Raw genomic sequence first — 26,286 nt, 5'->3', positions numbered from 1 at the left:
CACACACATGGGGTGAGACGCGCAGTCTCAGCTGCAGGGGCAGAATTACAAAACGCGATGGACCTGGCTTTAGAGAGAAAGGGGTCACAAACTTGCCTGCCACCTCCTGTTCCCAAGAGCGCTTTTCACCCTCCTGTCCTCTCCCAACTCCTCTGCGGACTGACCTGCCTGGGAGCGTGAAATTATCTCAGGAACTCTGGTTCTGGCTCTACCTACAGGAGACTTCTTGTGGCTGTGTCCTCTTGCTTGGTTCCTACAAAGATCTGTGACAAATCTGTCCTCTTTTGCTCAAGCTTAAAACTATAAATAAATGAAACTTTGCAGCTGAAACCTGGCGTCTTTCTCTTCCATCTACTCCCCTTTTGTTCCTCTCCCCAACTACACAAGACTGTTTAAGAAAGCTAAACAAATGTAGGAAAGCGAGGTACCCACAGGTCTAGAAGCGCGCCCTCCTGCTTCCCGCGCCCGGCTCCGCAGCCTCGGCGCCGGCTGCACAGGTTCCCTGGGGCCGACGGCCCGCGTCCGTCTCCATGGCGACGCGTCACAAAGCGTCGCAGCGCCTGCCGCGGGCCACCGAGCTGGAGCGAGCGCCCCGACGACTCCTACTGAGCACGAATGGCGCAGCCTGGGCCCGAGGCCCTGTACCCCTCTCAGTGTGGCCACAAGGCTCGGCCAGGTAAGACTACGGACCCTGCGGGCCGGCGGGGGCGGGAGGGGTCTTTGCTGGAGATGGGAGGCGCTAGAGCCAAGGCTGCCTCTCTCCAACCCTTCCACATTCTTTCTGCCAGTCCCCTCCTGAAACGCTCAGGTGCTTTTAAATACCCCATGAAATGCTTGGCTGGGGGATGGGGCAGGAAAAACCAGGGACTTTTCCCAGACAAAAAACCCAAAGGCAAAGTAGGAAGAGAGATTGGGAAGCTCTGAAGACAGCAGACCCAGGAGGCGTCCTGATTCCCTGAGAAAACAGAACAGAGAGTGGGGAGGTGCAGGACGCAGGACACAGCCCCCAAGGGGATCCACAGAGGCAGTGTGCCCCACCTACACACCAAGTGGCTGTAGCAGAGGCTGAAAATGAGAACTATGGCCTCCAGCTGTTGGTTGTAACCTTTGCTAATTTTTCTTTCAAAGCGATTTTGTATTTAACAGATGTAGTGCTTTTAAAACTAATTTTGTATACAAATGTGGTAAATTTACTAACTCAGCTTTTTGTGTCAGTGGAGGGAGAGCCACTCTAGCTGTGATGCTGGTGGCATGAATTACTGTGTAGTCAGCTCCATCCTGGTCCTTCTTATGGCAGTAACACCCCCTTGCAGCCTTCTAGCTGGGTAATTGCGGTGCCACAGTGACAACAGAGCAATGGGGATTGCTCAACCGCAAATTCGCTAGAATTGTAGTCTCATGAGAATGAATGAAATGTTTTCCATTCCATTCAATCGCTTTGTAAACTGAGGATAGAAAATGAAAATAACTAAGAACAAAAAATACGTAAAACACCTAGTTTCTATTTGGTGGCAGGGCAAAGAGGAGGCACCTTGTCTTGGTATCTTTCACTGTCTTCTCTTTCCTTCTTGTTGGGAAATGTTGGCATCCTCTAGATGTACCCTTCTGGGTTTACCCTTCTGTGAGTGACCATCCCTGCCATAAAACTTCAAGCCCATGAAGAAGTCAATGGCTCTCCAGCCTTTACTCTAACTGGGATATTCCTAAAATACTCAGCTGTCTACCAGATCCATTTGGATGTCATGTAGGGCCTCAAACTCAGCATGCACAAAATTATTCTCCTGTCCTCCTAGACTTTGCGAACTTGGTTAGGAGGATCCCAGCTGCTTAGAATAGAAGGAAGGGCAGCTTTTTGACACCTTGATTTGATTACCAGGTCTCATTAGTTCTGCTCCAAAGTTCCCTTCCCCTAGGTGAGTTTCCTCTTCACATTCAGTCTAGGGTTCTTATAGCCACTCAGTGCTACTCCATCTTCCCTTACAGAAGTGGCACCCTTCAGAAGGTAGGCCTGATGTGTCACTACCAGCTTTGTCCCAAAATGAGGTTGAGGAAGACTGCTATGGGCTAACTACTATCAAGCTATTACTATAGATTGAGCTCTTAAGTGTTGTATTACTTCCAAGGCCTGCCATAAATTGCCACAAACCGATGGCTTACAACAATAGAAATTTATTTTCTCACATTCTGAAGGCCTGGAAATCCAAAATTAAGGTTTTGGAGAAATATTTCCTCTGGTAGCCCTAGGGGAGGACTCTTCCCTGCCTTTTCCAGCCTCTTGTGGCTGTTGGCATTTTTCAGAGGTTCCAATCAATTAAATGATGACTTCTTTGAAAAGCATCACCTTCTCACAATTTCTTTCCACTTACTTGTCCATGCTTGAAATTCTCTTAATTTAGGACATTTAATTCTGCTTTTGGGATAAAATGCTTTAAAGCATAAAATAATTCCCGCTAAAGCAGGAGTATCAATGGATAAGGTGATTTCTCGTAGAATGAGATCAGGGTGTGGGTACCAGGAGTCTTCGTGAGCAGACATATGGAGTGTGACATGTAGGGCTAAGGCTTTAGTTGATCGGAGAAACCTCTAGGTGGAAGTGAAACTCAACCTGTGTGAAGGTGGCAGGTAAATAGTCACAGATAAGCAGACCCCTGCTCAGGATCAATTAAACACAAGCCCTGGTTGAAGAGATGTGGCGGTGAACAATAAGAAGTACACAGGTGGCAAAAATGAAATGTTTGGTTAGGGCTCTATACGCTCAGCAGTGGCATACAGATTTAAAAAAAAAAATTGTCTTTATTGATTTCAGAGATATGAAGGGAGAGGGAGAGAGAGAGAGAAACATCAATGATGAGAGTCATTGACAGGCTGCCTCCTGCACTCTCTCGACTGGGGATCGAGCCTGCAACCCAGGCATGTGCCCTGACAGGGAATTGAACCACAATCTCCTGGAACCTAGGTTGATGCTCAATCGCTGAGCCACCCTGGCCAGTCCAGGCTTTACGAATATTTGAAAATTGAAGAGGTATTTGAGAACAATCCTTGGCAGCTGTTGTATTTAGGATGAGTGAGTGGGAGCAAACATACAATGAAGTGGCTAAGTGTTCTGGAGGTGGCGGGATGGACCCCAGACATTCAAACATTAAAGGGCACATTTCAACCCAGGTTCTAGTGAAATGTAAAAAGCAACAGGTAACTGCTCAAATATGAAGAATGAGAGGACTGAATTAAATTTAAAATATATATTCCCAAGAAATTTGGTGGTGCTTTGTTGATAATGGGCAGGTGGGGAAGATAGATTTTGTTGTTGCTAGTGTCCGCTTAATGGTGAATTCTCAGTCCTCATCTTCCTGGACCCAGCCAACAGCATTCGCCAGAGGTGATCCTTTCCTCCTGTGAGTACTTTCTTCCTCTGGTTTCAGGACACTGCACACTCCTGATTTTCCTCTTACCTCGCTGACTGCTCTTCTCGGTGTCCTTCCCTGGCTGTTCCTCCTCTCCCTGACCTCTTGACATTTGCATGCCCCAGGCTTCATCTCCTTTGCTTATGCTTCCTTCCTTGTTGATCTCACCCACTCAGAATTTTAAATAACATCTATACCACAGAATCTTGCACAGTCATTACAATCGATGAATTAGAGTTAGCCTGGCTGAGTTTGAGGGGTTTCCCATACAACACTGTTATATGACAGAGAAGAAAAGAGCACTTTGTGGAATACAAGCCCATTTTAAAAACTTTTTTATTGAATTATTGGGGTGACATTGGTTAATTATATAGATTTCAGGAGCCCATTTTTGTAAAAAAAATAGTGAAAACCAAAGCCATATGTCAATGTATTTATACATATATCTGTAAGTCAGTATATGATTATATCAGCAGGTATAAAAGTCTGGAAAGAAACAGGCACACTTGTTCACATGGGCTACCTGGGAGGAGGGCCAGGGAGGCGGGTGATAATAAACAGGGAGAAAGAACAAGGAGAAGATTTCATAATGAATCCTGATATACAAACTCTGAGCCCCTTTGTGCACAATCATTTCATGGGTTTACAGGTTTGTCTAATGTGATATATGAAAAGTTGGTCAGTATATCAGAAATAGTGAGCATTTTAAGATGATAGAATTTCAAATAAACTTTCTGCTTTATATTTTCACATATTGCTTAAAGTTTTTAAAATAGCATGTATGAATTCTCAAGAAAAACAATAGACCTATTTTTATTTAGGGGCAAAACTCAGATAATTAAATTGAGCTTTGTCCCTTAGGAGAGGCCACAAATTGGCCTTTATTCCTCTAGGCTCAAAATTACAATCCAAAATGTGTTTCTCTTGCAAAATTATTTTAATTATTAAAACAACATTTGATCAATATATGTTGGTCTGATCCATTTAAAAGTGTTTCACTGTACTTTTGGCAGGTGATACCCACTGGGACCCCTATGCCACCACGATGAAGGCTGCGTTCACGCCTAAGATGGGAGCAGCACCTGCTTTAACTCGGTACACCCCCACTTAAGTCACACTTTAGTTTGTTCACTTGTATTCCATTCTTCAGAATTAAAAACAAATAGCAGGAGGAACCAGAGAGGGCTTATGAAAAATGCACACAGCTGGGACCTACTGCATGCCCAGTTCTCCAAGCACCAGAGAGTTCCCCCTTCAAACAGTGTCCAAAGCTCCTGCAGGAAAACTAAGAACATGGACCCATGGATTCTTCCTCAAGTAACTGTGTGTCATGGTTTACAGTAAAGCCATAAGTAGGCTAGTAGAATTGTGCCGTGTAAATACTGAGAATGAGTTGAATCCATCACTTGAGCCATAGTAGGCAGGCAGTGACAGTGGAACGAATGGATGAATAACCAATTGTTAGCATTTCTATCAACACTAGTGCCACAATCCCCTCACCCTTACCTTCACTTCTCCACTTTTTGCTTCCTACAGCAATATTGGCTGGCAACTTCTCCAATTCCACCTGAATCGTGGGCGGTGGGAATTTCTGTCAGCTGCCTCTCTGAGCTCATTGGCAGATGAGGGAGAGTGGGACCAGGAAAGCCCTGGCATCTTTCATGGCATCAGTGGTAGGTGGGAAATTAACATGGAGACCCTTCACTTGCCTGGGTTTACTCTGTGAATTATTTCCAATAAAGGGGATCTTTTTAGCTTAAAAGTTCAAATTATCAAGAAGTCAGATGGAGTATTGGCAAGACCATGGCTGTGGAGTCAGGCAGAAACGGATTCTAACCTCAGCTCCCTGCTCTGACTTGCATTATCCTGCTACCTGAGGCAAGTAACAAGTCATCTGTGGCTCTGTGGCTCAGTGGTATGGTTGGTGGTGGTTCAGAGGACAGAATGAAAGCACTAGCACAGTGACTAGAGCAAGATGTTCCTCAGGGCTGCAAGACTCAACTTCCGAGTTATTGGCTATCCCACTGAGTCCCATTATGTCCCTTCACTGGGAGATGTATCCTCTGACAATAATGATTCTGCCAGCTTTCCAGACAGTAACTGTTATCTGAAGAAGAAACAATTGGGATGAAAGCCAGAAACAAATGGGTACTAATGAATTCTAGGTCAGTGGGCCTCAAACTGAAATGTTTAATTTCGAAGAAAAGTTTTCATCATAAACTTAAATAGTTGCAAAAGATAAAACTTCAAGCCCATCCTGAATATTGACATTAAAAAATAAAACTGTTAATTCATTTCTTTGAATATAACCAGTGGGTAATCTAAACACCTTAGCAAATTGATACACACTATATGATCCTTTTATTTTTATTTATTTATTTTTAAAAATATGTCTTTATTGATTTCAGAGAGAGGAAGGGAGAAGGAGAGAGAGGGATAGAAACATCAGTGACAAGAGAGTCATTGATCGGCTGCCTCCTGCACACCCCCCACTGGGAATCGAGCCTGCAACCTGGGCATGTGCCCTGACCAGGAATTAAACCTCCATCTCCTGGATCCTAGGTCGATGCTCAACCGCTGAGCCATGTCGGCTGGACTATATGATCCTTTTAAACAATGCACAAACAAGCTCTTTAATATAGAATTGATTTCATCTCTTTTCCTTCTTGAACTCTTACTCCCACTCTACTTCCTCCATAGAATGTTACCCTGCTATAACATATTTTGTGTTTAAAAGCAATTTATTGATCGCTCCATTATACTTCCTGGCAACTATGTTAGTATTTTAATTGAAATTAATTTTTAAACATGTTGTGTGACCCTAAGTTTTGAATTATCACAATTATTTTTAGAATACACTTGCTGAAAGCAATAAATACATTACAAATGTTAATAATTACTAAATACAAAAAGTAAATTTTTTGGTATTTCTTCTTAATGAAATAAATGAGACTGTTTTGTTTTCAATTAGTTTTTGTATCTAGTTTTGAGTATTACTACTTTTGGAATGAGACTGCATTCAGCATTAATTTTTTTCTGCTTCTTTGAAAAAAATTTTTTAAATTTGTAGATGCTAGTGTTGAGAAACCTTGCTCACATACGAAGGCATGAATAGAGGGTCTCCATTAGTGTCATTTATACTCTAAACTCCAAGTTATATCTTTAATGATTGATTGGTGACACCATGGATGGGTACTCATTCAATTTTATTGAAAGCAAATAATTAGGTGATCTGTCATCCAGTTATTGAGTCCCTGTCTCATTTTCTGAGAAGTGTACTGAAAAGGCACATCTTAACAAATGACTATAAGTTACATGCTACTCTTTCACTCAGAGGAAACCTGTTTAATATTATATACTCAAAAAGGACTTAGAAAATGGGAACAGTAGTTTCAATACATGTTTTCCAATACAATCTTTTTTGATAAAAAGCTTTTATCATCACATACTTAAAATACATTTTAATCAAAATCTTAGAGCTGAAGATTAATTTATACAGTTTTCACCATGCTTACCTTGTTGGTAAAATCAGCCCTTGTTATCAAACCAACAAGAAAAACTAGGTTTACTTACAGTCAAAATAAAATCTGACTCCACTTTCTGTTCAAATAAATGTTAATATACATTTTGATGAATATTATGAAAACTACTGATAAATTATGGAATGCATATTTTAGGTTAGGTTATTGAAAGTGGACAGAGAACTATAAAAAGATTCAGGTCTAATATAATGAATTATATCCAAGTAATAAAAATAATGCAATGAAATATATGTTATCTGTGAAGTAAGGAGTATGATAAAAAAAAACATGTTCCTTATTAAATATGTTCTCAAGTGTCTAGAACTTTGGTGCCTAACATTTGGGAGTAATTAAGTAATACTCACATATAGAAATCAGAAATAATTTCACTGAATTCTTTAGATACCAACTTAAACATTTATTATGTATTTTAAAAAGATAAAGTTGTATGTGTTGAAAATTAATTTGTTTGGCAAGCCAGCATGTATTGTTAATATTTTACAACATATAATAAAATGAAGACTGGCTGCATTGGGGTAAATATTTCATAATATAATTTGGTTTAAAAATAAAATTTAAATACCTTATTGAAAGATAAACACAAAATCTGAATAAAAATCACAAGATTTTTATGTATCAGTTTTATCCAGTGAATCTTCAAAAATTTGGTAGCTTTGGGAAAGAGTCCAGTTATATTTAAAAGAATCAGCATTACTATCCTCTACTGCTTCATCTACTCAGAGGAGCTTTTCTTTCCAATGAAGACATATCCTAGAGATTTTTAAAAGGCTGAAAAAATACTTTAAATATGTAGGGAAAAAGGCATTTTAAGCATTCTATATTCTCTGCTCTCTTTCCAGATGCTTCTCCCTAAAAAGGAATGAACATTTCATAATTTTTAGGAAATGAAAAACTAGATATTACTTTCAGTGATGCCACTACATGTACTTAAATTCAGAGTATCCCACACAGTCTATAGGCTCACCCTTCATTCTCTCAGAAGTAAGCCTGAGACCTAGGCAAGTGTATGGAATTGGATAACAAGGAGGCTGCCCTGAAATCTAGGACAAAGCTTTCCCCCACTGGGCACCTCTCTCGATTGGAGGCTTATCCCAGTTGAGGTGTAATGCACCTTAGTAAGACCCTATGGTGGAGTGGGGAAGGGAGAAAGGGCTGTGGGAAAGAAAGGACCCATAGCTATGCAGGTTTGCTCTCAGGCAGGTGACTGTTTGGAGAGTATACCCAGAAATGGAGATCTGAAAATCAGTCCTTTAAAGCTACTTGTGTTCTGTTCCCTTTGGAGAATCTTTGTGTACCTGTGATCACTTCTGTTTGATTTAGGACCACACATCTGGATGACAAGTAAAATAGTCCATCACTCAGCTGTATCCCACTTTTCAGATGTTTTGTTCTTACAGACATAATCTGAACATAACCCAGCCCTGTTTTTGAAAAAAAGTCAGTCTGAAATATTTTAGATATATACAATGAATCTTCAGCTATCACCCATCTTCAATAATCAAGAACACATGGACACTTTTATGTGCACCCTCCACCCAGCCTTCCCACTGGGTAATGTTGAAGTAAATCCCAGGAACTATATATCATTTCTATTCTAAATAATTGTGATGTATCTTTAAAAGATAAGGACTCTTTAAAAATATCTAACAATACTAGTATGTCACCTAAAATTTTTCTTAATATCAAATATAGCCAATCAGCAATCAGGTTTGCCCAATTGTGTCATAATTAAAAAAATAGTCGGTTTGAAATTGAATCCAAATAAGGTCTACACATTCCATTTGGTTATTATATTTCTTCATCATTTAATCTACAGGTTTCCCCTCTTTTTTCCCTGAAAATTTCTTTGTTGAAGAAATGGATAATTGTTCTGCATTTTTCTTACTTCACTCCCATCATGTTATTAAAATATTCATTTCATGTATTTCCTGTAATCTGACATTCCAAAAACTTCATCATATTTAGGTTGAATATTTTGAAAAAATATGTAATGGGTGATGTTGTATATGTCCATCTAGCACATCATACCTTGTTGTCCCTCTTTTTGAGCTGTGAATGAAAACTGCTGGTCACTGCCTGAAGTGCTTTATTTCCCCAGGGACTCATAAGCCAGTGATAACCCAGTGCTTATTTTTCTTCCTTTTCTTAACTGGAATACTTCTATAGAGAGAAACTTTCCTTCACCGACTATTTGGTGACACCAAAGTACTGTTTTTACAGAAAGTACTCAGCTCTTTAAAAAATGAATTAAAAAATTAATGAATTTCCTATTGTTATTCTTTTAAAATCTCATTTTAGGCCTCCCATGGATCCAGGATTTGTTTCTCTTAGGGAATTCTGGAAATTAAATGATTTCTGACATTGAGTCGTAAGCCAGCCAATCTTAAAAAAAATGTAATGAGTGAAATTCTTTGACATGTGTACTGCTGTGAGACTTAGTATTTAATCCCTTCCTCTAATTTCCACTATCTTTTCTTGTAGTCAAAAAAGTGCCCGAAGATTTGGATACACATATTCACTTAGTGACCCGCTCCCCAATCAGACACAGCACAATGATGAGTACGTTTGGAAGTTACGTTCCAAAGAAGATGTGATCAAAGCTGGGACTCCAGGAGAAACTGGGAGCCACAGTTCTCGCTTCAGTCAAGTAAGATAACATCTGCATATCTGCTGAATTTAATACTGTATCAATAATCCAATACTGAGAATTTAAATATATCCCAAAGATCCTTCATCACCTACAGTTATGGTTCTTCTTAGACTCTTTTGTCCACCTTTTCACATTCATTTCTAACTACGTTTCCCCTGTCCCCTCGTTTTTAAAAATATTTTTTAAATTAAAGTGAAATTCACATTGAAAAATTATAAGGGAAAGAAGGGGATGGAGGGAGAACCTGAAGATTAAAAGAAACTTGAAAGACAAATTTGAGACAGTGAGTGTCCCTAACTATTTTGAGGGATTTTAGCGTAAAGGCAAACTGAGAAATATTTTAGTAACCAGAGGGGGAAGTAGGATGAAGAGAGAATTTTCTTTTTAAGATAGGAGAAATAAAGGCAGGCTTGGATACTGATGGCAACCTCCCAGGAGAGAGGGAGGAATGAAAGTTCCAAGAGAGAGGTGAGAATTGTTGGGGTGATGTGCTGGAGTAGACCAAGTAAATGCAGGCTTGAGGGTACCAGGTTGGGTCAGGCCCTGCTGGGTGACCAGCAGCTCCTCTGCCAACACAGATGCAGTGGCTGGGAGGTGGTGTGGTGTGCTGTGTGGGTTCTCTTTGTTGGCTTCAATTTTCTCAGGGAAATAGGAAGCAAGATGAAAGAGAGGGAAGATGGAAAGACGTGGTGGAGGTTCCAAGTTTTATAATCGCAAATCTCTTTGGAGGCAAAGAGGAGAGAGGGCTTGGGGCTCTGAAGGCAAAGTAGCAGCTATCTTACCTGTGGCCAGAGCTAAAATTCACGGGTCTTCTCTTCCTCTGGTCTTATTTGAAGATTTCTAGTTGGAGGCACACACAATTCTTTTGACTTTTCAATCACATATTTTTTCATCAACATAAAAGTTAAAGAAGTGACAATGTGCCTATGTAAACCAATAGCTAGGTAAACTGATGGCTTTTGTGGACAGGCTCCTGCACACACAGCATCTGCATGGTGCCTGAGCAGAAAAGACTTAAAAGAATATGTACACACACACACACACACACACACACACATGCACTAACACACCATTAGGTGAACTCATGAGAATTTTCTTGAAAATTATGTTTTTATTGATAGGATGTCTTTCACTGGACACTACCACCAGGTCACTCAAAGTCAGTGAAGAGCTACCTCCCTTGGAAAATCGCTGCTTCGATGGATGAGGTCAGGAAGGCCATATCAAATCAGTTTATTTCCCATACTAGGAGAGACTTTGTGGACAGAGCTGAAGGTAAGTGTGTCAATTTCTCTTCTTTCCTGCTAATGCGCTAGGCACTGGAGTCCCAATTGTCTCTTTACTGAAGGAACTCACAGGACAGACAAGGAAAAATGGCAATTTATCAACAGAAACAGTCAAGTATAAAATGGTGCATGTTGTGGGAAATGCAGGGTGCTGTGGGTGTGCACAGTGGGACATCTAGCTGAACCTGGGGAGGAGGGCCAGGAAAGGCTTCTTGGGCTGAAGGACAAGAATAAGTGAGCCGGGCGAAGACGAAGGGATTGAGTTAAACATCCTATTTCCAATTCTTAACTGCTTATTTACTATTTTTAAAAATTAGAACTTTTATTAAACCAATTCATGCATATACTTGAAAGTTTCCTACAGGCTTATAATGAATAGCAGAAGTTTCTTTACCCACCCCTCCCATGCCCAGTCCTGCTCCACATTGACAATCATTTTCAGTCACTTCAGCTGTTTTTTGTTATGTTATCCTCTGTATTTTAAAATAATGTGCTCATCCTGCTATTTTTTTGTCCATCAATTTTAGACATTATTACTGACTTCCCGTATGGCAATTGAAGATTTGTCTCTCCTATAACTCTTCCTCACTCTCCTTCCGTCCATCCTCTCAATACAATTATATTACAAAATTTTGGTTAACTCAAATGCTAGGGGTTATTGTGATTATGATGATATGATGTATTACGATATGTAAACATTTACTGCTGAGCCAGGTGGTATTTTATGATTATGTTTCTTTTTACTTTTTTTTATTGGAGTTAATTTTTTTCATTTGTTTAGTTTTCTATGTGCCTGTCACTAATTTTTTCAAATACTTTATTGCACACTTACCAAGATTTTTCCCAAATACAGCTTTAGACATTCTATCAGTTCAAGATTTCACTGGAGAGTTGACACCCTCCATCATTCTCCTCTAGTCTAAAAGAGTTGCTCTGTAAATTTGCTGCCCAACTGTGTCCTGGGACTTCCTTTTTCATCATTCTGGTCATTTCTCTGGTCTCTTCCTGCCCTGAATCTCATTTCCTGAGTCCACATATTTCTCTGTCTTGTTCCCCCTCCCTCATTTTGTTAAAACACATCATCTAGTAGCTTCCTATGAAAAAGGGTGTGGGAGGAACTTTTTTGAGTATGTTCTTCCCAATCTGGAAATGTCTTTCTTTCCTTCCTTATACTTGCTTGATAGTTTGGCTGGGTATAGAATTCTAGGATGATAATCATTTTCCCTCAGGTCCCCCAAATGATTTCTAGCACCCAGGACTGGTATGTAAAAGACTGATGCCATTTTGATTCCTGATTCTTTCAAATGTTTTTCCTGGAAGTTTTTAAGATCTTCTCTCTATTCCTGACACTGTAAAAATTCACATTTGCATGCATTAGTGAGAATCTCATTTATTATGTTGGACAATCAGGGATCTTTCAATCTAGAGACTTAGGTCCTTCGATTTTAGAAATAGCTCCCATATACCCTTTTCCTCTTTGTCTCCCATTACTTTTCTCTGTTCTCTTCTGGGACTCCTGTGAGTTGGTTTGATCCTCCAATTTTCTCTCCTGGTATCTTTCTCTTTGTATTTTTATTATGTTTATTTGAAACATTTTTTACTTTTTAATCCAATTTATATTAAATTCTTAATTTCAGCTCTCATGCTTTAAATTTCCAAGCTTTCTTTCTTCTCTCTGATTATTTTGTAAAAATATTGTTTTCTTCTTGTTTTATAGATGTAGTAATTCTGTTATAAATTTTAGAATATTTATGATATACTAAATTTTTAGTGTTTTCATCTGTTCTTTGCTTTGCCTCTATTTTCTCTGTGTCTTAATGGTCTAATGAAGATCTGGAGGCTTTTTGTTCATATTTACAAGGGAGTGAAGGCAGTTTACTATGAAGCTAATAAAATTTAAGTCTTACTTTTGTGGAATTTTTTTTCCTTAAAGTGGATTTACCCAAAATATTAAGCTCCAGGGTTCACAAAATTTACAAGGGAGGGGTATACTCAAATCTGATTGGAAACTACATACAGAGATGAGGCTTGTTGGCTGGTGCTTGACTTATGTGGTGAGCTTCCTTTTTGTTGGGAAACCCCCAAATGCCAGTATTTGTAGATCATTTCCAGAAAGATAAACACTGGCTGTTGCATTCTGAGAGCAGCACTGGGGAAGGGACTGAGAGCTTCCTGCTTGTTGGGCATACTCTCCCTGAACCTCTCCTTTTTTTCAGGTCCAGAATCTCCCTACACCCTTCTCCTGTTTCTGATGTACCAGAATCCAGAGCTTTTTTGGTTCAAGTTTGTGCTAAATAGATCTCTGGTTAGGAAGGGGATAGAATCAGAAGATCTCCAAATTGCAGATAAACATTAAGGGTCACAGAAAAACATCTGAAATGCCAGCATTCTTAAAAGATGTCATTGAGCTTCCAAAGTTGTCCTTTCAGCATATGCAAATTACCATGTCCCCTTGTATAAATAAATGCTGACAACCTATCAAGACTCCTCCTAAATCTCTTAATTCCATCTGCTTCTCTCCGTTCCTACTGCCCCTGCCTTAGTTCAGGTTACCAATGTCTCTCCCTTGGATGACCTTGAATCCAACTCCCTTTTTCGTTTTGTCTCCTTGAGTCCAATGCCCATTCTATAGATATAGTGAATTTCCAGGGTACAATTTGACAATCACTTTCTAGCTAAAAACACTTCAATGACTCCCCATTGCCCTCAGGGTCCTGTACAATCTGGTCCTTGCCCACTGCTCCAGCATTTTTCCTCTACAGTCCCCACACTATGAGACTGCCTTCCATCTTCCAGACTCACTAAGCCCCCTGCAGCCTCATGCCTGTTCACACACTGCTGCCTCCCTGTGGACTGCCCCTCCTTTTCTTCTTTAAGCCCATGTCTGTCCATCATTTAAGTATAAATGTAAGCTCCATTTCTCTCCCAGGAGTCTTCTCTCATCCCCCAAGTTGGGATCAATTGCCTTCTGAAATGTTTGGATAGTTCCTGTTCTGCAGCATTTATCACATAATATTGTAATTATCTTTTCTGTATCTGTTTCTCTAATACTTTAAGCCTCGGAAGCTCAGGGATCAAGTCTTACCTGAGAATCCTCATTATTGAATTATGGTGAATGATTGAGAAGCACTAAAAGGTGCTTGTTTTCTCAAGAAATTCAGGCTTGGAGAACTCTACTTGGATGACTTAGAACAACAGATAAAAGCATCAAAACTGGTTCTCACTTGCCTATAGATTAAGGGTCCTAGTGGTTTTGAATAGTCCTTGCTGTAGGTTTATGTTTGAACTGGGCCTTTCAACAGATGCCATGTTTAATCTTGAAGGGGCCAGTTTCTCTATTTGGTCTCTAAGTGCTGTAGTATATATATGTCACCATTATTAAACAGAAAAGAAACTAATGGGGCCTGAGCTCCTGAGGAGCAGGGACAATCCAGGCCTCGGAAGGGTGGTTAGCCCTAGGCCATTGTCTTGTCTGTCCATACTTCAGTATCACTATGGGGACTTAAGGTGTTCGTTGGGCCCCTTTGTATCAGGAACTTTTCTTCTTAAGAATGCTGAAGAGAATTTTATAAAACCAATGAAAGCATTAGTTGAGAACTAAGAACTAAGAGTTATTTTAAGCATATATCACATAGGCAGTCACTAGTGTGTGCTTCAGATTAATTGCTAATCCATAGCAATTATGTCCTAATTTTTCTTTTGTTCACTCATTAATGTAGTAAATATTTAATGAGGTCTATTACTGTGATAAGTACTAAGGATCAATGAAAAATATAGCTTCATCTTTATCTTCAAAGGAACTCGGAGTAATTCTAGGCCCTGATTATTGTCTTTTCTGGGTCTTCATCTCCAATTGCTCTACTTTTATGCTGGTCCATGCTGGTCCACAGAAAAACCCCTTCAGACCCTTCACAGCCTGGTTCCTAACTTATCTCTCCTGCTTCCCCCCTCAGCTACTTTTCCCCACCCTGCATACCTTACACATTTCCCCACCCAGCAACCAGACTACATTTCATGATACACTGCACCTTTTGCTTCAGTGCTGGTCCTTTGTCAAAGTACTCCCTTTGCTATGTCTGCTTTAATTCTCATCTTCCTTCCCTTTCCATAATAGAGCTCATTATACTCTCTCTGGGCTTCTATAGCACCTATTCAAGGCTCTGAGTCAATGATTCTTAAGCATATGAGAAGCTTGTTCACAATATAAGTGCCTAATTCCTACTTCTAGAGATTTTCAATGTCTGGGATGAGGTTCAGCAGATATAATTTGGAAAAACTATCCCAGGTACTTCTGATGGATTATCTCCATGTAATAATTATTGTTCCAAGTGTTATGCTTGCAAGATATCACATTCCATGTGTCTTTGTTTTGTATCTATCTTTCTAATCATATTTGTTTGAGGTAGTCTTAAGGTGGAATAATGGCTTAATTATCTTTAACCTTGGCACGAAACACATCTAGGAACTGAACACATTTGCTTTTGAGTAAGAGCATTAAGTATTTCAACAGAAATTTGTTTGTTTTTCTCCTATAAAGCTATTAGTAATTACATGGTGCTTACTAGGAACAATGCTAGATGATTTTCTAATATATTTTAAGAGATCTCTGATTTTGAGCCCTAGAGTTTCCTCTTCTTTATAACCTTGTCTTCTCCTTGGACACCTTATGGATTCATCATGATCATTGAGTACCCTCGTCCTCTCTTCCTGAGTCATCTAAATTAAAAGTATGCTGATCTAGACAGAGATCATTTTTAAAAAAATCAATAACAAAACACTCTTGGGTGCCAGTAGATGACATCACATATTGTATGATGTACAATGTACATTTGGATATATTTTGAAAAGACCTATTGAAATACTAATTGGGAACAAGAATTAAGTTTAGCTTCAATAGAAACTGGCACTCTTTGGACATTGCTCATGGCATCCATGGTTTTAACCTCTTTGTCCTGAATAAAGTTGGAGTTGTGTAATTCTGAACCAACATTGTGTAGCAAGAATTAAAGGTGAACTCACCTAAGTGAGATGGCTTATGACTGTCTCCTCTAGGATCTGGTAGAGTGCTTGTGGAACCTGGCATTCAATCAGTGCTCAATAAATATCTAATGATTATAGATTTAGTGAATATTTGTTAGCAGATTTATTTCAAAGAAATAAGTGCTTTTGTCCACTAATGACAATGATGTTGCCTAACCCTCCACCAGTAAAGGATAAGCTCTGAGTTGTTCTTCCCAGATAATGGGGATGATATGCATGCTCCAGGGCTGCCAGGTATAGCAAATAAAAGTACAGGATGTCTAGTTAAATTTGAATGATATACAGTAGATAAATACCAAGTACTTACCCTATCTTACACTAAAAAATTATACGTTATTTGAAATTCAAAGTTAACTGGCATCCTATGTTTTACCTGGCAACCCTAGCCCTAACTAAAACATCTGTGCCTGCCCCAGGGACAACACAGGCCTTCTGGAGTGAGGAATGCCCCCTGTGTCCTTGGAGAACAAAGAGCACTCCTCCCCAACCAACATATATTCATTAGAAACTCCTTCCAGTCACTTGTGCATGTACTTCCTGTGCCTGATAAAGCAGAAAATTATTTCTTGGTTGAAATTGACCATACCTCTAAATATAAAAAGAGTGAGATTTAGTGTGATAAGTTAGAAACTAGTGCTTGAAGCAAAATGGAATGAAAATATGACACTATTTAGAAATAAATGACAAGGAGTAATCATTGCCTTTTGTTTCTACCCCACTCCAGCTCAGAAGATTAAGCAAAGTTCTCAGATGTTTCTAGAATGGAAAAACTTACTTCCTCATCCTGCAGACACTGAATTTCGACGCAATTACCAAGTTCCAGCTAAAATTCCTGAGTTTCGGGATTTTAGTTTCAAATATGGATGCTACTCAAGCCTACCAATTGCTTCTCAGGGTCTAGGTAAGTGAACCTGTATCTTTTATTTATTTTATTTTTCACCTGTAGCTTTTAAAGCAACTTCATAGATACTATCCTCTTGTTCCACAATTCCTCTTAATCTTAATAAGAGTCGCTGAGAATGCCAGTGGTCCTTGAATGGAATTAAAACTATGCCTCCATAGTAACTTGCCTCAAACTCAAGGATTGAGTCAGCCACACAGAGAATGGACTGCTTATTCCAAGAAATGAGTGTATCCTCAACCTGGGAGGTGTTAGGATTGAGAGACACCCCCCTCCATTATAATATGAAGGTAAGGATTCATCTGCTATCAATAGACAGGGAAAAAGATTAGGGGGGAATCAAATTAGTCTTGTCAATTATTCACTGAAAGTTTATCCACAAGACACACCCTTCAAGCATCTTTAGATTTAAGAGGAGTGTGTGCATGACCCAGGTTTCTATTGTTTTCAACAGAAAAGTTTTTAAAAGTTCTGTGACCCAGCCACCTCCACACTGCTGGTTGAGAGGATTCTTGGGGGTCATGCTGAGAGAGTGATTGATTCCTGGCATGGAGTTGGGGCCAAGTAGCACTTTACACAGAAATCAGCTTAGCACCTGGGGCTAGAAGGCAGGTGAGAAGTTACTTGTTCTAAGTCCTCACGTCTGTGCCAGTCACCACTATACCATCCTTGCCAAGGGGCAATTTCACTCCTGCTCAGACTCTTCAGAGGAGTGCTTGTCCCCAAGGAGCTCCCTCATTCGTAGTATTTCAACTGTTTGAAGGTTCTGAGCAGCTAGAATCTTCCTTGCTCAACTTCCAGCCATTGGTTCTCTTCTTCCCACAGAGTGTAAGTCTATCATTCCCTGAAAATCTTAGTGTCTGCCTTCTAAGTCTCCTGCATGCTAAACACTCCTCAGATGGTGGTGCCTGGTTCCCTCACCCACCCTGTCCCTCCACCTGGCCAATGGTTCATTTTAAGGAGGCAACCTGGAACTGAAGCAGTGTTTAAGGTGTCCTTAAGGTTTACAAAGACTGGACAAATTGTGGACAGATTCTCACATCATTTTCATTGCTTTTTTTTTTTCTCATAACCCCATGACTATCAGAACCTTCATTAAATGAGTAATGTTCAGAATCAAATGTAAGTGGTCTGCACCTCACACCTCCATTGTCTGAATATGCAATAGTGCTGACTACAGATGTCATCTTTGTTCCAAACTGCTGCTCCTATGGTACCTGGGGGAGGCCTCTCATGTGTGAGTCTCAGTCTGCCTGGGAGATGGCATGAAAGGGAAACAAATGCAGGTGGGGAATGCTATCATCCTAATATGCTGACCTGCAGAAGAGTCAATTCCAGGGAAAACTTCTTTTCTGAAAATAGTGGTCAAACTCAACCTTCTGGCAATCATCTCCAACCCCTCCCACTCCCACTCCCACAGCAACAGCGCTGAGTCCTAGCCACTCTGCCTGCCCCGAGTCACTCACACAGTGCCTTCCCTTCCAGTACCGTTAAGTAGGCACCAGGGTGGGCTCAGGGCTGTCCGGGATGTGCTCAACCAGTAAGGGCAGGAGTTCCTTGCTTGGTGACGGCCTCCGTGTCTTTCCTTCCCTGGCGTCCCCAGTCCCTTCCGTACTGTACAGCCACATGAAGAATCAGGACCGCACAAAGAAGCAGAGCACGTACCAGAGTGACTACGGAAAAGCCTACTTGGATTTCCTAACGATCTTGAACTCATTTACTCCCTCTCAATTAGATGAGTACCTACAAAGTGTTTCCTACAAAGGTAAGATGAGGTCTTGAGTTACCTGTTAATGAATTTGCAGGTCATAATACACTGCTTTACACCAAGTAGAAATTGTTCCAGCTTCCAGACACTGGAGTAAAATGTTCACAAAAAGAAAAATATTGCCTCAAAAAATCCATAATTTTTATGCAAACCTCACCCATTGAAAATAAATTTTTCTTATAAGAGGCCCCAGTAACAGTAGCCCCACTTATTACGAGGGAAACAGAACTATTTGTTCATTTCTGACCTCACTTGCCTGTGGCTGAATTGTTCCAGGGTGACTTTTTCTTATAGTTAATAGATTTCTCCAGTGGCCATTTATACTGTCTCATAGTTTTGTTTTGTTCTGTGTAACCTTTATTTCCTGTGTGGTGGTGCTTTTCTGTGACGGGCTTTTTAGTGTACATGAGTATCTTCACATGTCATATCCTCAAAGAGAGCAAGTGCCATTCCTAGGACCTTGTTGGCTCATTCCACGTAACAAGGACTTATCCCAGGCTGGGGCCTGGTGACAGGGATCTACTTAGGAACATCTCAGGGGCAACTGGTCAGTCTGAGTGTGGAAAGTGTCAACTCAGAGAACAGGAGTTGAAGGAGAGGAAATTATACTCGTTTGACAGCTGCCTCTCAGCCCCCAAGGCTAGTGTTCGTGCCCTATAACTCCTCATTTTTGAGCACATGACCCAATGCAGACCTGTATATTTATATAAAGTGTATGCATATACCACTAAACTAATGTATTACGTACATTATAAAGCAGACAAAATGTGGAAGGAGGAAGTAAAAACAAACATAATAGAGGTTCTAATATTCCTCCCTGTACCCAGTGGGCCCTCTTGTTCACCCTGCCTGTGCTCTAGGTTACCTGGGGGTCACTGCCTTGTTCTGTGCCTTGTGGTCAGGCTTGAGCTCAGAGCTTCCACCAGCTACTCAGTAACCCTCCCGCAGCTCTCTGTCTCCTCCCTTTCCAGGTCCCCAACTTTTGTCCACAGCCATGATCAGAAGAGCTTGCTCCTCTGAAATCCTTGATAAAACCCTTTTATTCGTGGATCTGCTGCCCCACACCGGACTGAAACCCCGCTGGAGGCAAGAATGAAAAGCAGATGTACATGAATGTGCTTGTGTGTGTGTGCTTGGTTATATGTGTGCTTTATGTGTGTGCATGTGTGCGTGTCTATATGCATGGGTATGCCTGTGTGTGTGTTTGGGGGAAAGGGGTATCTCCCACCCTTACAAACTGAGGGCTGATGCCTCAAAAGCCCCTAGCAGAGCTTGAGTGTTGGGTCTTAAGGAAGTACCAGCAGCAGACATCCTGCCTCACTCTAAGGCAGAAGCAGAAGTCTGTATTTCCCACCGGGAACTTCCTTCCTGTTAACAGATGCCTCTAGGCCAGTCTGACAGCTCAGAAGGACATCGAGGGCTCGTTGAAAGGGTCCACTGCTCAGCTGTCCCCAGGAGGCAGAGCAGAAGCATGCAGTGACCCGAGCCTGCTCTTTGAGACTTTCGCCAGCTTTAGTTCAGATGTATAAAACCATCATCTGCATTTTTCAGGGCTCTGCTCACCTATAGGAGCCACATATGTTTGACCATGTAGATTGAGTATTTCTGTCTTCTGGAAGCAGAACTTGGGGCACAGATGGAGTTGTCCCTTCTCTGGCCCTCATGAAAACCATGCTGGGTGCTGGGACCCTCTGTCTGTGTCATTTGCAATAGGAGCCTCAGCCATGTCCCCTAAGGGTGAAAAGAAACTCTTCAGAGTGCTCCACTTGGATCGGCTTTCTCCAGATTCCTTGGGTAAGCTGATCCTTCATGGAAACACTGTCCCCCAGTTGGATTTTTCTCCCTGGACAATTGAGACATGACCTGGTACTTGACAAGGCAGCTTTAGGGCCATTCTAGGCTTTAGTTTCTTCTTAGCTGGTCTGCTTCCCTCGTTTCCTTGGGACAGCCTGGAGGGCAGGCACCCCAATGCTCAGACCCCACAGCCTTGCCATTTTGCACTGACTTGGGTCATGTCAGATCTGCTTCCAGTGGGTTCTAGTTTTTCTGTCTTAGCTTTGCTTTAGAGTGGCCTACTTATCAACGCCAGCTGTGCCAGAGGCTGACAAGCAAATTGGAGGCTCCTTTTGAATTCTGAAGCCGAAAGCTCTTGTCATTTCCACTGTCTGGGATGACACCAATGCTTTCCAGCTGGCGAATATCTCAGCAGTGCTCACTTGTGGCAGGGCTGAGCAGGTACGCAGGAGAATACAAACCTCGAAGATCTGTTAGGCTGACTCATTATCACCACAGCTTAAGTTATTTTATGGGATTATCCCTCTTAGACAGCACAGGGGTCCATTCAGGTATAGTTTGAAAGAGAGAGGGGAAGGGGCAGGATCAACATAATGGCCTAAGTCAGGGGGTTGGGGCGGTGGCAGGGTGAGGGGGACTGAGAAAACTCCAGGAAGACACAAAATAAAGCTTGGGAAGAAGGAAGGATTTAGTATTGACTTTCTGTATTTACAACCTGAAGAAATTGAACTAGATGTCTGTAGTGGCTATTCTGTTTTCAAAATGGTTTTAATCTCCGAGTGATTCAGACACCCAAGAGCTCACCTTTTGGGCCTCTGTTATATATTGAAGACAGTCATCTCCCTGCTTATCCCTCTCTTGAAAGACAAAATTATCTGAAATCTGCTTTTCAGAATTGTTCAGCTATGACTCCCTCCCTGTGTGTTCCTCCAATTAAAACTTCCACAAATACGGCTATTCAAAGGGTATTTCTTCTGAGGGTGTATTCAGTATTGTTAAAAATGCATTTATTCACTCAATCAGCTTTATTGATTGAGTATATGTAACGCTTACTTGATACAAAGATACATAAAAAGCAAATCCTCCTTCTCAGAGAACTCAGTGTCAGGGGAAGACTGTGCGTAGTTGTGATGGCTTGGCAATCCAAGTGCTCTGTAGGTCCAGTAGATGCCTGCGAGGGGTACTCCCAGCCCTGTGGCTGACAGTGGGTTAGGGAAGGCTGCTCAGAGGAGGCCTTCTTTACATGTCAAGGATGAATTGTGTGACAAGGAGAAGCAGGGCCATTCCTAAGCAGAGAGAACAGCATAAACAAAGTCATGGGGGCCTAAATCTGCATCTATACATAATAAATATGGATAGTATTTGGGTTACACCTGGCAGCCTTTTTGAACATTTAAATTGACATTAAATTTGACATAATCTTATCTTTTTTATTAATTCATGCCAAACTTGATTCATCTTATATGCTTATCTTTGGTATGAAAAAGATTATTTTTCACTTCTCTTAAAATCAACTCCAGATTTGATTGTGTCAAATCTAAGATTGAAAGATAGAGACATTTTAGGCTGAAAATTAGAAGGACTAACAGTAGCCAGTATTGAGGCTATGGAGCAATGCATTGCTGGTAGTTGTACAATAGTAAAGTTACTCTGGAAACATCTGGCAGTTTCTCATAAAGTTAAACATATACCTACTCCACGACCCAGAAATTCCACTTCTATGTATTACCCAAGAAAAATGAAAACAAGACCCACAAAAAGACTTGTACAAAAATGTCTAGAACAATTGTATTCTTAATAGTGCCAAACTGCATACAACCCAAATCTCCATCATAAACAGATATACTCACATAATGAAGTACTACTAGATAATAAAAGAATGAATTATTGATATAGTCAACACAAGGTATGAACCCCCAAAACCATGTGCTGAGCAAAAGAAGCCAGAAACCAAATAATACATTTTGTATTATTTCATTTATTTGAAGATCCACAACAGGTAAAACTTATCTATGAGGAAGGAAATCAGAACCTTATCTGTCTTGGGGTAGGAAGTATTTACTGGGAAGGAGCATGATGGGTCTTTCTGGGGCTGTGGACATGACCTACACTATGATAGGGGTGTGTGTTACATGTATGCAGGGGTCAAGCCGTGGAATTGCACTGGAAGATTAGTGCATTGCACAGATTTTCAATTTAAAAATGCTGGGCTCAGAAAAGGTCTGGATAGGGTAGGGATGGTTCAAAATTAAATGTGAGATCATAAAAACAAATAAGTGCAAACCCAATTGGAGAGAAAACAGGAACACACACACACACAAACACCTGATCTATAGACCTCAGCTGGCTTTGCAACATTGACGGTAGTAACATGACATCACTTGCATTCCTCCTCTCTTTTGGTTCTTTTGGTTTGGGCTGCAGAGGTGGCAATTGCTGGGCACTAGCAAAGTTTTACAGCTCCATTCCATACTATTAAAAAATATGTAATTAGGACCAGGGAACCACGGATGTTCAGGCCAAGCAAGATTCTTTGTGTTCCAGACAAGGGAATAGAGACGAGAGAATTGAAGGGCCTTCCCATGGTCATTTATCACTCGAAAACTGCAGTCTACCCACATTGGTGGGAAGAAAAACAGCCCTGGCTTCAGTGGAACTTTTGGAATAATTGTCTTATTATTTATCATCACTATGTACTACTGTGAACCCAATAATAAATGGGTAGAGCTATAGTATTTACTGAGTGTCTTTATGGGCCAGCACTGTGTAGGTGCCTCGCACACAGCATTCCTGATCCATTCCCACCCCGTGAAACGTAACTGCTATTACCTACACTCAAACATAAGAAAATTTAAAAAAAGAGAGGTCAAATGACTTGCCAATACTTGCCAGTGCAGAACTGAAACGTACATGTTTCATTCTAAAACCTGTGATCTTTCCATGAAAACTTGCTGATCTTTGGAACGTTAAGTTTGCTCTTTTTACTCAATAATCACACAACTGTGCCTTTTTAGCCACTAGACATACTATCCTTTGGTCATTTTGGTTTCATCAGATTTGGATATAGAGTAGTATTGTAAGATATTTGCCTCCTAGAATTTCTCTATTTAGCACTTAAATAGTTAAATGGAAATTTTCATCCTATTTTTCTTCACAATTTCAGACAGAAAAATTCTCGATCGCTTTATTCGCTCTTACTGTGACGCTGACAAAGGGACGGAATGAAAAAGGAAAATAGTCCAAATGAAGAAATCCTGAAAATCAATGAAAGGGCCTCAGGGGCCATTTTATCAAAAATCAAGGAAAGACAATATCTAAATTGTTCCAAATATGATATTCATGACTTTGTGTAATTTTGTTTTCTTTCAAGGTTATAAATCTCCACCCCACCCCCCAACAAAGCTCTAACTGTATCCAGTAGGTTTTGATATAAAGTGCTTTTCTGTGCTCTGTTGGATACTTAATTTGTGATTTCAATTTTGACTTCCTCTTTGAACCAGGAATTATGTAGAAGAGGTTTCTTAATTTTCCAATAATTAGAGGGTTAAAAAAATCTTTTTAATATTGATTTCCTGTTTGAAAGTAAAAAGAAACCTGCTTTGGGAAATTTAACAAGGTTTTCTGTTATGCCAAGTACATGGTTAACTTGTGTATTACATGAATATAAGAAAAAAACCTGTATAGTTTATTGTATTTTTTCAAATCCCTTGTGTCTTTTCTTTAATTATATACTTGAACTGTCAAATTCTGAAAGAATGTTGAAAACATTCCACATTAAAAATGTTTTCATCAATATCTCCTTGTATTTCTGGGATTTTGCTATATATGGCTGCTGTAATGTTTATCTATTAATGTTTATGACTTATACATAACTTGTTAATTAATTTTTCCTCATTACATTTTTCCTCTTTGGCCTTGTTAACGCTTTTGACCTTGAGTTACATTTTAGTTGATATTAATGCTGAGTTTATTTTTTTCCCTTTGTATTTGCTAAGTATATGTTTGCCTTCCCTTAATTTTCAGTCTTTCTTTGTAATTTTGTTTCTGTGTGTTTTCAGAAATACCTTATGTCTGGGTTTCATATTATAACTAGTATCAGAGTCTTTGTTTTTTGATAGGAGAACCTAGTCAGTACACAGTAATTATGCCTGACACACTTGATTTTATGATTTCTATATTTTTCTTTGCTATTCTTTATTGTTCTTTTTAGTTTTACTTTTCTTAATTTTCTTTATCTCTTTATCACACTGTTAATTTTTAAATGATACTATTTTTCATTACACGAGTAGTTTATCACACTTGTTCCTTACTAAATTTTGATTTCTCAACTAATATATAAAAATTACATAATTCCCATGCTCCCGGTACCCCTCCCTTCACAGTTCCTCCCATCCCTACTTACTGGTAGATCTTTCATTTTTCTATTTTGTATTGTACATCCACCGCATCCCCAGCATGTGCATATGCTCATGGACACACATGCTTACATACTTCATTGATGAGATAGTTGGGAATCTTTGCTTCAAACTTTTATTAGGGATTTCCTTTTCTGTTTAAAAAAGTCTTAAGGCATATTATAAATTCCCAGTACCATCGTTAATATCACCCATTTATATTTAACTCTGTTTCTTGCAGTCTCTTATTTTCCCAAATCCTGAGATTCATGTTCTGATTTACTTTTATTTGGTTAGAATAGTTCTATGTATTTCTTCAGATGGGTTCCAAGGACAGCAACACATTGAATCTTTACTTGCCCCAAAATGTTCTTTTGCATTAAATTATATCATGGCTGGGCATAGAATTCTTGGATCTCACTTCAAGAATTTTCTCAATAGAATATTACTCCAATATTTTCTCAATAGTGCTTTGTCATTTCATTGCCTGCTAATTTAGAGTATAATTTATAAGTTAGATACCAGTTGGATTCAGTTACCACCATAAGTGATCTGGGATTTTTTTCCTGCAAGTTTATAAAATTGTCTCTTTACCCTTGGAGTATTTCAGTAATCTTTTGAGGGTATGTTCAGTTTCATTTGGACTCTTTAACTTAGAGAAATTTCTTTTTATTTTGCCTTTTTTATTATTACTTTTCTTACCCATGTTATTCCCTGTGATATGTTTTCTGCTTCTGAATGTAGTAATGTTTTCATAAGAGCCCCTTGAATCTGTCCCTCAGGTCTTCTATCTTTTTGTTTATAGTTTCTAGTTTTTAATGTTTTTGACTTCATTATGTGACATTTTGTTCCTTTTGCTCACTCACAACATTAGTTTGGTTCTTAGCAGTGATTGCTTACCATATTTTAAAATCCAGGCATCAAATTTTATTTTAGCTTTACTTTTAGAAAGTTGTCTTTTTCTCTATGACTGTATCTCCTTGAGTTACATATGTTTTGTTAAACTTGCCCTCTACCATCTCCATTGACTGTGCCATTGGTTTCTGATAGCATGGACTCTCATTCTAGATTCTAGGTTTCAGAATATTCAGTACATTTCTGCTGATTCAAATTGTGCTCACTCATGAGCACAGTTGAGTTTTGTGCTAATCCTATTCTTCAAACTGTGCTAGCAAAGCTTTGTCCAGAACTGGAGTTTTCAGACAGTTCTGCAGACATGTCATGGATGCATCTCAAGCTTTCTACCCACCTCCAAAAGGAGCAAGCTGTATACACTGGGGGGCCCAAAAGGGATCCCTGATCTCCTAAATGATGTTTTATAAAATATTTATGCATTAAAGTTCACACTTTGTGCTATAAAGTTCTATGGGTTCTGACAAAAGCAGTGTCATATCCACCATTACAGTGTCATATAGAATAGTTTCACCAATATATCCCCTGTGCTTCACCTATATAACTCTCCCCTCCCACATCTTTCGAGATAGTTCTGCTGTTCTAAAGGCCAGGATAG

General features: G+C 39.8%; 1 protein-coding gene across 1 annotated transcript; it reads left to right on the top strand.

The window, feature by feature from the left end:
- The first annotated feature begins 615 nt into the window (after nt 1-615).
- On the top strand, nt 616-24,177 carry TEX26 (testis expressed 26). The gene is made up of 7 exons (XM_016213563.2): nt 616-676; nt 4,415-4,496; nt 9,425-9,590; nt 10,715-10,868; nt 16,644-16,820; nt 18,424-18,585; nt 23,546-24,177. Exons 1-7 carry the CDS (start codon nt 616-618, stop codon nt 23,605-23,607), a joined length of 864 nt encoding a protein of 287 aa, XP_016069049.2. The 3' UTR covers nt 23,608-24,177.
- The last annotated feature ends 2,109 nt before the right edge of the window (nt 24,178-26,286 follow it).

This window comes from Miniopterus natalensis, chromosome 2 (assembly GCF_054644295.1).
Source record: "Miniopterus natalensis isolate mMinNat1 chromosome 2, mMinNat1.hap1, whole genome shotgun sequence".
NCBI lineage: Eukaryota > Metazoa > Chordata > Mammalia > Chiroptera > Miniopteridae > Miniopterus > Miniopterus natalensis.
This window is presented reverse-complemented; position numbering and strand designations above follow the sequence as displayed.

Excerpts from the sequence above, each read along its gene's own strand:
- TEX26 (XM_016213563.2), top strand. The coding sequence starts at position 616 with ATGGCGCAGCCTGGGCCCGAGGCCCTGTACCCCTCTCAGTGTGGCCAC. Across the intron at positions 9,591-10,714 it reads ACAGTTCTCGCTTCAGTCAA|GATGTCTTTCACTGGACACT; the intron begins GTAAGATAACAT and ends TTTTATTGATAG. Across the intron at positions 18,586-23,545 it reads ACAAAGTGTTTCCTACAAAG|ACAGAAAAATTCTCGATCGC; the intron begins GTAAGATGAGGT and ends TCACAATTTCAG.